The sequence below is a fragment of the Miscanthus floridulus genome, chromosome 18, assembly GCF_019320115.1.
Source record: "Miscanthus floridulus cultivar M001 chromosome 18, ASM1932011v1, whole genome shotgun sequence".
NCBI lineage: Eukaryota > Viridiplantae > Streptophyta > Magnoliopsida > Poales > Poaceae > Miscanthus > Miscanthus floridulus.
Window position 1 is genome coordinate 25,894,568 of NC_089597.1, and position 12,053 is coordinate 25,906,620.

At 54.0% G+C, this 12,053-nt stretch overlaps 2 protein-coding genes across 2 annotated transcripts; one reads left to right on the forward strand and one right to left on the reverse strand.

Moving 5' to 3' along the window:
• Window positions 1–3,938: 3,938 nt before the first annotated feature.
• LOC136521997 (carotenoid 9,10(9',10')-cleavage dioxygenase 1-like) lies at window positions 3,939–11,871 on the reverse strand. The gene is made up of 4 exons (XM_066515782.1): window positions 11,550–11,871; window positions 4,732–6,625; window positions 4,247–4,565; window positions 3,939–4,095 (listed from the first exon to the last, which is right to left on the reverse strand). The coding sequence occupies exons 2-4, from the start codon at window positions 4,951–4,953 to the stop codon at window positions 4,028–4,030; spliced, it is 609 nt and encodes a 202-aa protein (XP_066371879.1). The 5' UTR covers window positions 4,954–6,625; window positions 11,550–11,871; the 3' UTR covers window positions 3,939–4,027.
• Window positions 7,175–7,639, forward strand: LOC136523530 (SH3 domain-containing protein C23A1.17-like). Its single transcript, XM_066517186.1, has one exon. The coding sequence runs from the start codon at window positions 7,175–7,177 to the stop codon at window positions 7,637–7,639; it is 465 nt and encodes a 154-aa protein (XP_066373283.1).
• Window positions 11,872–12,053: the final 182 nt, after the last annotated feature.

Consider the following 12,053-nt stretch of genomic DNA (forward strand, 5'->3'; position numbering starts at 1 on the left):
TGGCGAATTCAGAGCTCAGCTGGGCCGTGATGCACTGAAGGAGAGCTGTGGATGAGGCGGTGAGGACGATGTCGTCGACGTACAGCAGTAGGTAGGCGAGGTGCGTCCCCTCTTGGAGAACAAAGAGGGACGCGTCGGAGGCGGAGGCGACAAAGCCGAGCTGCCGGACGAAGGTGGAGAAGCGCTGGTGCCAGGCCCGCGGAGCCTGCTTCAGTCCGTACAAGGACTTCTGCAGGAGGCAGACGCTGTCGGGGGCGCCAGGGTCGACGAAGCCTGGTGGCTGCTGGCAGTAGACAGTCTCCTCGAGATGACCGTGAAGGAAAGCATTCTTCACGTCCAACTGGTGGATCGGCCAGGCGCGAGATGCGGCGATGCTGAGGACGGTCCGAATGGTGGCCGGTTTGACCACCGGGCTGAAGGTCTCGTCGTAGTCGATGCCCTCGCGCTGAGAGAAACCGCGGACCACCCAGCGAGCTTTGTGGCGGGCAAGAGATCCATCGGCGTGAAACTTGTGTCGGAAGAGCCATTTGCCCGTCACGATGTTGGCACCGGGGGGACGCGGGACGAGTTGCCAGGTGTTGTTGTTGACAAGAGCCTGGTACTCATCCGTCATCGCTGCGCGCCAGTTGGCATCGGCCAACGCGCTGCGATAGTTCGTCGGGAGAGGCGAGGTCGAGGATGATGTGGCCGTCAGCCCTTCATAGCTGACGCGAGGGATGACACCAGTCATGGTGCGCGTGACCCGCGGCGGAGGTGGCGGTGTTGTCGAAGGCGCGGGTGGCGCCGGTGCAACCGGAGGCGGTGCCGGCGCAACTGGAGGCGCCGGGGCAGCCGGTGACGGGGCAGGGGCGGACGCCGCGCGGGGGCGTCGGACGTAGACCCGTGGAAAGGGAACCACAGGAGGGCGCCCGCCCGGTGCCGGAGAAGCTGATCCGGCTGCTGGTGATGTAGGTGCGGCGTCGGTGTGCGGCTGCTCGACATCCGAGATGGATGGAGCGACCACGGGCGTCGAGGGAGGAGTTCCACCTGCAATAACAGTAGGACAGGGCACCGAAACCATATCGTCGTCTAAGAGGAAATCTAGGGAGGTGGGGGATGGGGCGGCTGGGGTTGCTGTAAAGGGAAACGTGGACTCGTCGAAGATGACATGACGGGAGATGATTATGCGACGGGTCGAGAGGTCGAGGCAGCGGTACCCTTTGTGAGAGGGTGGATATCCAAGGAAGACGCATGCCGCGGAGCGAGGTGCGAGCTTGTGTTTGGAAGTGGCCTGCAGATTTGGGTAACAGAGGCACCCAAAGACACGCATATGGTTGTAGGTGGGTGGCTGTTTATGCAGGCGAGTGAAGGGAACGGCATGCTGGATGGAGGAGGATGGACGTCGGTTAAGTAGGTAGCATGCTGTCAGGAGGGCCTCGGCCCAGTAGGTGGGTGGCAGGGAGGCATGGAGGAGCATGGTGCGAACGGAATTATTAAGGGTGCGGATTATACGTTCGGCCTTGCCGTTTTGGGGGGATGTGTAGGGGCAGGAGAGGCGGAGGGCAGTGCCGCGAGCGGCAAGGAATTGGGTGGTGGTGGTGTTAAGGAATTCAGTGCCATTATCAGCCTGAACACATTTGATAGGTAGGCTGAACTGAGTTTGGGCGAGGGCAGCGAGGTCAACTAAATGTTGGTGAACATCGGACTTTTTGCGGAGAGGAAAAACCCAACAAAAATGACTGTAATCATCCAGACACACCAAATAGTAGGAAAAACCAGACAGACTGTTGATAGGTGATGTCCATACATCACAGTGAACGAGTTCAAAGGGCGCATGAGTTGTGGAATGCGAAGAACTGAAAGGTAGACGTGTGTGCTTGCCTAACTGACATGAATGGCAGAGGGAGCGATCTACTGTTTTACAGGCAACAGCATGAATTTTATTAAGGTGCGCTAAGGCAGCAGGTGATGGATGACCGAGACGTTGATGCCATAGGGTCGATGAAGCAGCCAAGAGGGCGACAGGGGTGGAGACGGGCATGGTGTAGAGGTCCCCGTCGCTGTTACAGCGGAGAGTCACGCGTCCCGTTCGGAGATCCTTGATAGAAAAACCATGAGCGTCAAATTCAAATGAACAGCTATTGTCGCGAGTGAATTGACGAACAGAGAGCAGGTTACGAACTATAGATGGTGCGACAAGGATATTTTTAAGAATAAAATTAGATGTGGGAGTGGGTAGGACGGAGTGACCTCTAGACGTGACTGGAATGGTAGTGCCATTACCTACTGTTATTGAGGAGATGGAAGGGGGTAGGTGCTGGGTAATCATACCATCCAAGGACGTCATATGTGTTGAGGCGCCGGAATCGACGACCCAGGGTGAGGTGCCCTGCATGTTCATGGCCTGTAGGGTGGCGATGAGGCCGGCTGCATCCCAGGTGGAGCTGCTGGAGTTGCCGGAGGTTGCCGCAGGAGCGAAGGCTGTGTGTGCCTGGGGAGCAGGCCCGAGGAGGCCCTGCTGGCGCCCAGACTGGGCGTTGGGGCCACCAGACCCGCCGAAGCCACTATGGCGGCGTTGTCCAGGAGGGGTGACCCGCTCACCAAGAGCCACGCGTTCGCCGGTCCAGGGGTTAAAGCCCCAGGGTAGGCGCCGGTTGGGGTTGTGGCCGCCAGAGGTGGAGGGCTGCTGGCCGCCCTTCTTGCTGTTGGGGCGCCGGTTGTCCTGCTGCTGCTGCTGCTGGCCACTAGCAGGAAAGGAGGCAGCAGTGAAGAGCGCCGAGGCAGCACGTACCTTCTCGTCATTCTGCAGCCGCAGTTCCTTGAGGAGAAGCTGATGGCGAGCGGAGGAGAAGGTGAGGGGCTGTTGCCCGGCGATGTTGTCGGCGACCGTAGAGTAGACCTCGTTGAGGCCGCGCAGAAGGTTGAGGACGAGGGTGCTCTCGAGGACGGTCTGGCCAACGTCACGCAGTTCGTCGGCCTTCGCCTTCATGCGGACGCAGTAGTCGTCGATGGAGGAATCCCCTTGAATCATCGAGTGGAACTCGTGATTGAGGAAGATGGCACGAGGCGCTTTGTTCGCCTGGAACACGTCGTCGATGGCCTGCCACAGCGCGCATGCCGTCTGCTGAGTGTTGGTCATGGCGAGGTTGAGGACTGAGTCGGAGGCGGTGCTGTACATCCATCCGCGGACGCAGAAGTCAACCTGCTGCCATGCTTCGTCGGTGGGGCGCGCAGGGGAGGCAGTGTCGAGGTGTTGCAGTAGGCCAAACTTCCCGCACATGGCGCGGAAAGCCATCGACCACTTGGTGAAGTTGGAGGGCTTCAACTCGAGGACCATGGGGACGTGCAGCTTGACATTGATAGTGGCAAAGGGGCAGATGGTCGGGGCAGAAGTAGCCCCTAGGGTGCCGCTGGTGGCAGAGGTGAGGTCTGAGGCAGTTCCCATGGGAAGAGAAGGAGGAGGGGCGGCGTGGGAGGTGGGAAATCAGATCAAGGCCCGGTTCTCTGATACCATGTAGAAGAATAGAGTTTGGGGCAATTGGCCACACTTCAATGTGAGGGGGCGCCTTCTATTATATGGCCGGCTGGCCTTGCTTTACAAGGCAGGGGGTAATCTCCCTGATTTACATCAGCTAACTATAGCAACTGATCCCTGATTTACAGCTGCTAATTATGTCTATGATATCCATAATTAGCAGGGGATATTCTATTTCCTAACACTCTCTGAGGCAAAGTAATTTTTGCTACAGAAGACAAGAAATCTGATAAATTAAGGAATGCATGGAAATAATGATACAATGTAGCATGCTTTTTAAGTAGACATTTTAACTACCTGAGAGATGTTTGTTTCCTCATCATGAACATAAGTGACTACCCATCCATCATCTTCGTCGATTCCGTTTTTCTTTGCAACAAACTGAACTCCAGAGCAGAATTGTTTCTCTTTCAAAGTGTGGTACTCCACTGAGATCAATTCTCTGTTTTCCTGGAGATTTTTCTGATACTTTAGTTTGTACTAATAAATATATATCTGGTACTTTGTACAATACTAATAGTCATTAATCTTATTTGGCATGTCGAAGTGTAGCTTTGCTATCATTTTGAACTTAAACAAGCCTGTATCATTACACAGAACTAATTACATACAACATTCAAGATGATTCAAGTAACTTAAAACAACATGAACACATGCCATGAAGTGCATGCTAAGATTGACAACAAGAACAACTTAACAATATTTCAGAACTATCTACAGTAAGTATGTTACCTGTTTTACTGGTTGCTAATGAGTCAGCAACTTGAGCATATCCATACTTGTTTTGAATACCTATAAATTTGTCATTAATGACAGGGAAATCCATTGCAACTTTCTCACTGGTAATATAACCTTCATGTACACTGCCATTTTCCAAATTTAATCTCCACTCATATGGGCGAGAAAAGAGAGTGCCATCTAGTGAAGGATCAAAATCTTCTGAATCTTTATCTGGTTGGAGAAATGCCCTTCCATACCATTTCGACTTGTCAACTCTATGGCATCCACTAGGGATAATAGAACCAAGTAGTCGACAGCCTCTGATAACAACCTGTTCATAGGCTTTTGGTCAAAGTAGATAAAAGAGGAAAATATGAACAACTCCTGATACACGTTATTAATATCATCCATAGAAGGAATATTTTCGTATGGGAGTTTAGATTATGATGCTTCTTATGTATATTTGTCATGGTATACTTGGATTTTGTAGGAATTACCTCATTTCCATCCTCAAAGCAGTTAAATAAATGGTAACTGCAGTGGTTCTCGACATCAAACCATATGATAGACTCAGCATCACCAAAACGAGGCATTACCCCGATACGTGATTTTCCATTCATATCATTTTCAATAAATCTGAAGATAAATATGTGCACATTATTATGGCAGAATCTGTAGTGTACCCCCAAAAGGTGGTTCCCACAGCATACATGATACATGAGGTGTTCACTCACGGCTTTTATAAGAATGTCCTGGATATGCCGAATCTGAGAGGATAGTCCATTATAATATTGTACGTATACATGAAATAATTGTTTACGAAAAAAGATATGTTTAAAAGAAAGCTAAAATGACTCCTAAACAAAATAAAACATATACCTTTTAGTTACTCCAATGTCATGAATGAATTTCCCTTCTCAAATTTGAGATCAGCCTTATGAACAAGCCTCTCATCATCAGCTTATTCATGTGAAAGGGCATCCATAGTTAAATACAGTTGCAATAGAACTTGAAAGGCATTTTTTCTTGCAAAATTTTGGTGGTGTATGTATCAGTAAGCAACTGAGATAGTGCTAATAATGCCAGAGATAGATGAATATATGATATCAATGTCCATTTATTTTTTTTCACATTCATATTTGGAATGATTTATCTTGATCAGTTAATGCAGCTACTAGTAGGCTGTTAAATAAATTTATTGTGTTTTTAAACAGTAGTTACACCTAAATACTAGTACTTCTATTGTAATGTATTATTTTGCTTGTAGATGGACTGATTTACATTTCCCAACTTACATGAAATTACTCCAAGCACATAGTGAGGCTTTTCACTATTTGTCCCCATTATCACCAGTTCTCCACTCCCATGAATTTTCTGTACAAACAGGTCAATTATGTGAGCATGTTTTGTTGAAGAGTTGTAGTTACCTAATAAGAATCTTGAATAATTTAGTTCATATATTATGCATATTCTTAATAACATTAAAAATGCTCCGTTCTTGCGTGCTTATTAAATTGTGAACCATAGTGTGAACTTGTGGGTTGAAAATTATTTGCCCGTGGACTGTAAACGATCCTAAAATGAAGGTTAGAACAAAGTCTCCCCCTTATTTTTTTCTCAAGGAGTTTGTAGGAGCAATAATTGCAGCTGGTATTTCGTACCTTCGGATGACTAGTGAAAGGTTGGTTCCAAGCTCCATTGATGCTATAAGGTCCTAGTGTGTCGAGATTATTGATGTTGATTTCGTAAGGCAGATGGTGCTCCGAGACAGCAAAAGCTCGTCCAGCGTGCTCAAATATGCTAGTATTTGCGCTATCCTTCACAGCCTTTCCAAATCTCAACTACGCCATAAAAATTCTGTCAGTATTGCCGAAGAAGCAATATAGCAATTATATCTACAAATAAAGAGTTCCGCCGTTCACTTTCTGGGTTCTAAAAGATTAAAAATGAAGCGGGTTATCTTATTCTACACTATAACATCCATTCTTCATGAGATTATGATCACCCAAAAAATATGCTGGAATAACTGACATAGAAATTAGTCTTTATCATAATTCATAACTAGCTTTACCAATTAAAATTAATTTTACCCTTGGTTATTATTTTTACTGTCAAGTTCTGTAAGACTTACAATATTAAGAAGAAATGCAGCTAGTGTTGCATAGGGTTGTCCATCAGCAGATGGCACAAAAGCCACATCACTCTTTTTTGTTTCCAACTGAAAGGTGTCTGAGTTCACGTACTTGTTCCTGTACGATATCTTCCATTCTCCTAGACTGCTCTTGTTAAAGTACACAGCATGTAACATTCCATGACCTTCATAATACATATATGATGTTGAACCAAATATGGAATCTGCGATTGTCTGTGTTGGGTTGAGAGGGTTGGGACCTGTTGAAGTAGTTCAATACATCAATCAAGTCATCAAGGTATGGATACTCTCTTTTAAGTGCAGCTTATCCAAAAGTTATACAGTTACTTGGAAGATAGCTTCCTAAACATTTTAAATGTAGTGTGATGTGAATCTGGAACCAAATTGAATCAGCTGCAAAGAGTAATTCTGTTATGACCGGCATCCAATATGCCAGGAGGAGGCCCATTAGTGGGTAGATGAGGCGCAGGAGCTAGGGGCTAAAAGCCCATATTTATCTTTAATTGTTTATTTCCATAATTAGTAGAGCAATTAGCCATATATAGGAGTTGTAATTCCCGTGGACAGAATTAAGCAAAGAGTAATCACATTACTCGGCTTCCCTCTGGGAGCCGGGAGTTCCAGAACCCTAGCCGTCATCTCTCTCTCTCTCTCGTCGTGCAATCACGGCGCCTCGCCGTCGTACGACGTTCAAGCCCCGACCACCGATCTCTCACAGCTACAACCTCCGATCGACAAGGCACAGAGAGCAGCTGCCTATCAACCTGGTATCAGAGATCTCTGGTTCGATGTCGCTCCCTCTGCCCACCTCTTCGTCCACCTCCGTTCCGCTGCCGTCCACCTCCGTGCCGCTACCACCCCCTACCACCAACGCCATGATCCCATCGTCCCCGATGCCGCTAGGCTCCGCAGGGGCGCCCGCTGCCACCGGCGGGCCGGCCGTCCTCACGCCCGAGGAAGTCACGCAAGCCATCCTCGATCTGGGCCGCGCGGTGGGCGAGATTCGCGCCTTCCTGGGCGGATCAAATCACGTGCAGCCGTCTCCCCAACCGCAACTCCCACCACGGCCGCCGCAGCAACAACTGCCGCCGCCGCCGTCCCCCGCAATCGCTACGTCAGGGATGGTGCCCCAGTACGGCATGCCGCCCGAAGTGCACGGATCATCACCACGCCCGTCCGTGCCGAACCCATCGGGTGGGGTGCCGATCCAACAAATTCAGTTCCCGCACTCCCTGTCCCCGCTGCCGCCCTAGCTGTTCGCGGCACCGCTGGCCTATTCATCCTCCACGACGCAGCCATGGCTTCCACCACCACCGTCCTCCGCCGGCGTCGGGTCCTCCTACGGGGGTGCTCCGGCCCCGGGGGTCCTCTATGGTGGCACCAACGGGCCGCTGTTCCACGGCAGCAGCATGCCATCGTCCCACCCTTCAGCGCCGCCAGTTCCGGACGCGTACGGGGGGGGGGGGGGCTGCCTACGGGGGCGTCCCAAACGATGGTGGCGTCGCATCCAACCATGGCGGCCAGCCGCCATTCGGCGCCTCCAACTATGGCAGCCATGGTAGCCAGCCGCCGTTCGGCTATGATCCGCAGGCCAAGTTCTACAAGCTCGAGTTCCCAACATACGACGGCACCGTTGATCCGCTGAATTGGTTGAACCAGTGCGACCAGTTCTTTCGCGGCCAGCGCACGCCGACGACCAACCGTACCTGGCTTGCGTCCTACCATCTCCGCGGGGGTGCACAGACTTGGTACTACGCCTTGGAGCAGGACGAAGGCATGCCGACGTGGGAGCGTTTCCGCAACTTATGTCGCCTTCGCTTTGGGCCGCCGCTACAGGGCAGTCGGCTGGCTGAGCTCGGGCGGCTGCCCTTCGCCACGACCGTCCAGGAGTTCGCCGACCGCTTCCAAGCGCTCGCCTGTCACGCACCGGACGTCTCTACGCGCCAGCGTGCTGAGCTCTTTGTCGGCGGCTTACCGGAGCACATCAGGGTGGATGTCGAGATCCACCGCCCGTAGAACCTGCAGATGGCGATGTACTACGCCCGCGCATTTGAGCGGCGGGCGGCTGCGACTCCTCCGGCGCTTCCTGCACGCGCCGCCTGACCGGTCCAACGGGCGGGCCTTCCAGCGGCGCGCGCACCAGGGGCCAGGCTGGCTGCGCTTCCTCCAGCCGCGGGAGCGGGCGCCCCGGGCGGCCGCGCATTCCGTCGACTCACGCCAGTCGAGCAGCAAGAACGGCGCCGCCAGGGGCTCTGCTACAATTGCGATGAGCTCTACGCCCCGGGCCACGTGTGCCCGCGCCTCCTCTACCTGGCAGCTGACGACATCATCGAGGAAGCCGCGCCGCCACAAGAGGATGTGGTCGCGTCGGCTCTGCAGGAGGAAGATGCCGCTCCCGAGGCCGATCTTGCTAATGTCTTTGCGGTCTCCCTCCATGCTTTTGCAGGCATTCGGACGTCCAACACCATGCTGTTGCCGGTGATGATCAAGGGGGAGCGCCTGCTGGCGTTGCTCGACACCGGCTCCACCCACAATTTTCTCAGTGGGGCGACGATGAGGCGCCTTGGGTTCGCTCCGGATGGCGGGGAACACCTCCGCGTCACGGTGGCCAATGGGGACAAACTTCGCTGCGCTGGGCTCGCCTGGAACGTCCCATCACCATCGAAGGGGAGACCTTCACCATCACGTGCGCCGGCATCGACTTGGGCTGCTTCGACTTCATCCTCGGCTACAATTACCTGCGCACGCTCGGCCCCATCACTTGGGATTTGGAGGCCAAGACCATGGCGTTCTGGCGTGGCGGACGCCGGATCCAGTGGCAGGGCGTGGGCGGCCCTGACCCACCCGAGCCTTCCCAGCAGGCTGCGGCAGCTGCCGCCGCCGTCCAGCAGCCCCTGCTAGATCATCTCCTCGAGCAGCACGCGACCATCTTCGACGAGCCGCGCGGTCTCCCTCCGGCGAGGCCGTACGACCACCGCATCCACCTGCTGCCCGACACGGCCCCGGTTGCCGTCCGACCGTACCGCTACCCCCAGCTGCAGAAGGACGAGCTGGAACGCCAGTGCGAGGCCATGCTCACCCAGGGCATCATCCGGCCGAGCACCTCGCCGTTCTCCGCACCGGTGTTGTTGGTCCGCAAGGCGGACGCGTCTTGGCGTTTCTGCATCGACTACCGCGCCCTCAACGCCAAGACGTCCAAGGACAAGTTCCCGATCCCGGTGGTGGACGAGCTCCATGGGGCTCGCTTCTTCACTAAGCTCGACTTGCGGTCGGGCTACCACCAGGTGCGGATGCACCCCGACGACATCGCCAAGACTGCCTTCCGCACGCACCATGGCCACTATGAGTTCCTGGTCATGCCGTTCGGGCTCTCCAACGCGCCGGCAACGTTCCAGGCGCTGATGAACGACGTGCTTCGCCCCTACCTGCGGAGGTTTGTGCTGGTTTTCTTCGACGACATTCTCATCTACAGCTCGTCGTGGGCGGAGCATCTGCAGCACATCGCCATCGTCCTCAACGAGCTTCGGGTGCACCACCTCCACCTCAAGCGCTCGAAGTGCTCGTTACCTGGGTCACGTCATCTCCGCTGACGGCGTCGCTATGGACGCCGACAAGGTGGCCGCAGTCGCGGCATGGCCACCTCCACGCTCGGCCCGGGGACTTCGTGGCTTCCTGGGCTTGGCGGGCTACTACCGGAAGTTCATCCGGGACTTCGGGCTCATCGCGGCTCCCCTGGCGCGTCTCTTGCGGCGAGACGCGTTCGACTGGGACACGGAGGCTGCGGAGGCCTTCCAGGCGCTGAAGCGCGCCCTCACCACCGGGCCCGTGCTCTAGATGCTCGACTTCGACAAGTTGTTCATGGTGGACTGCGACGCTTCGGGTGTGGGGTTCGGCGCTGTCCTTCACCAGGGCGCCGGACCTCTCGCCTTCTTTAGCCGCCCGTTCGCGGCTCGACATCTCAAGCTTGCAGCTTACGAGCGCGAGCTCATCGGTTTGGTGCAGGCCGTGTGCCACTGGCGGCCATACCTTTTGGGACAACACTTTCTTATTCGCACTGACCATTACAGTTTAAAGTTTCTCTTGGATCAGCGCTTGTCCACCGTGCCTCAGCATCAGTGGATCAGCAAACTCTTCGGCTTCGACTTCACGGTGGAGTACAGTCCCGGCCGCCTCAACACCGTGGCGGACGCCTTGTCTCGCCGCGACACAGAGCGGGTGGCTGAGGGCACGGAGGGTGCAGCGTGTGCTCTCTCGGGCCCCTCTTTCGCCTTCCTCGACGACGTGCGCCGCGCCACCAGGGAGGCCGAGGACGCCCAGCACCTGCTCCAGCAGCTGGCCGCCGGGCGCTGGTTGCCCCCTGGCGCCTGGATGGTGGGTTGCTGCTACATGGCAGCAGGATCTTCGTCCCCGACCACGGCGACCTGCGCCCACAGGCGCTGCTACTGGCTCACTCGGCCGGCCATGAGGGTGTCCAAAAGACGCTCCACCTCCTGCGCACCGACTTCTACATCCCGGGCGATCGTGCGCTGGTACAGGACTGGGTGCGCCGTTGCAGTACCTGTCAGCGCAACAAGATGGAGACGTTGCAGCCAGCCGGCCTGCTGCAACAGCTGGAGGTGCCCTCCCAACTGTGGGCGGACATTTCCATGGACTTCATCGAGGGGTTGCCCAAGATGGGCGGCAAATCCGTCATTCTCACGGTGGTCGACCGCTTCTCCAAGTACGCGCACTTCATCGCGCTCGGCCACCCCTACACCGCCGCGTCCGTCGCCCGCGCCTTCTTCGACGGCATCGTCCGGTTGCACGGGTTCCCCTCCTCCATCGTCAGCGACAGGGACCGGTGTTCACCGGGAATGTTTGGCGCGACCTCTTCCGATGCGCCGGCATCAAGCTGCGCATGAGCACGGCTTTCCACCCCCAGACTAACGGCCAGTCCGAGGTGGTTAACAAGGTGATCGCCATGTATCTTCGATGTATCACAGGTGATCGTCCGCGCGCATGGGTGGATTGGCTGTCTTGGGCCGAGTACTGCTACAACACTTCATTCCACACGGCCCTGCGTGCCACGCCATTCGAGGTGGTCTACGGTCGCCCTCCGCCGCCCATCCTGCCGTATCAGCCGGGGTCGGCCCGTTCCGAGGCCGCCGCGACGCTGGAGCTCACCATTTCTGATGTAGACACCCTCAGGAAAATCTCCTGGGACCTCTCCGTCAAGATCGTTGAGTAAAACTGCCTCGTCGATTTCGTTGACAGGTCGAAAATTCCCCTGTAGAAGACTTGCTCGATTTTATGTTTTTGTCTAATTGTGGTAATATGAGTTCAGTAACATCATGAGCTGGGAAAGTTTGCCCATAGACATTTGCATTTTCCATTATTAAAAGTACCTTTGACACTATCAGTGGATTGAGAAAGTACTGCATATGTAATACAGACTAACAAAAATATATATGCTGGAAAGAGCCAGGGCAACCCATGGGCTAGTTAATTTCAGGCTTATTTCATTTGTTTTTAAGTTGAAACCTAAAAGTTATAGTAAGAAATGCAAGCGAGAAAAAAGAGCAAATTGAATCTTGCATCTTTACATACATTTTTACCTCATTCAGAGAAGGATCCTCAGAGAATGTGTAAGCTCTGTCAATGAATCGCTCAAGGACATTTGAAGAGACT

Excerpts from the sequence above, each read along its gene's own strand:
- LOC136521997 (XM_066515782.1), bottom strand. The coding sequence starts at position 4,953 with ATGTATCATGTATGCTGTGGGAACCACCTTTTGGGGGTACACTACAGA. Across the intron at positions 4,566-4,731 it reads GCTTTGAGGATGGAAATGAG|GTTGTTATCAGAGGCTGTCG; the intron begins GTAATTCCTACA and ends GCCTATGAACAG. Across the intron at positions 4,096-4,246 it reads ATTAGCAACCAGTAAAACAG|GCTTGTTTAAGTTCAAAATG; the intron begins GTAACATACTTA and ends GTAATGATACAG.
- LOC136523530 (XM_066517186.1), top strand. The coding sequence starts at position 7,175 with ATGTCGCTCCCTCTGCCCACCTCTTCGTCCACCTCCGTTCCGCTGCCG.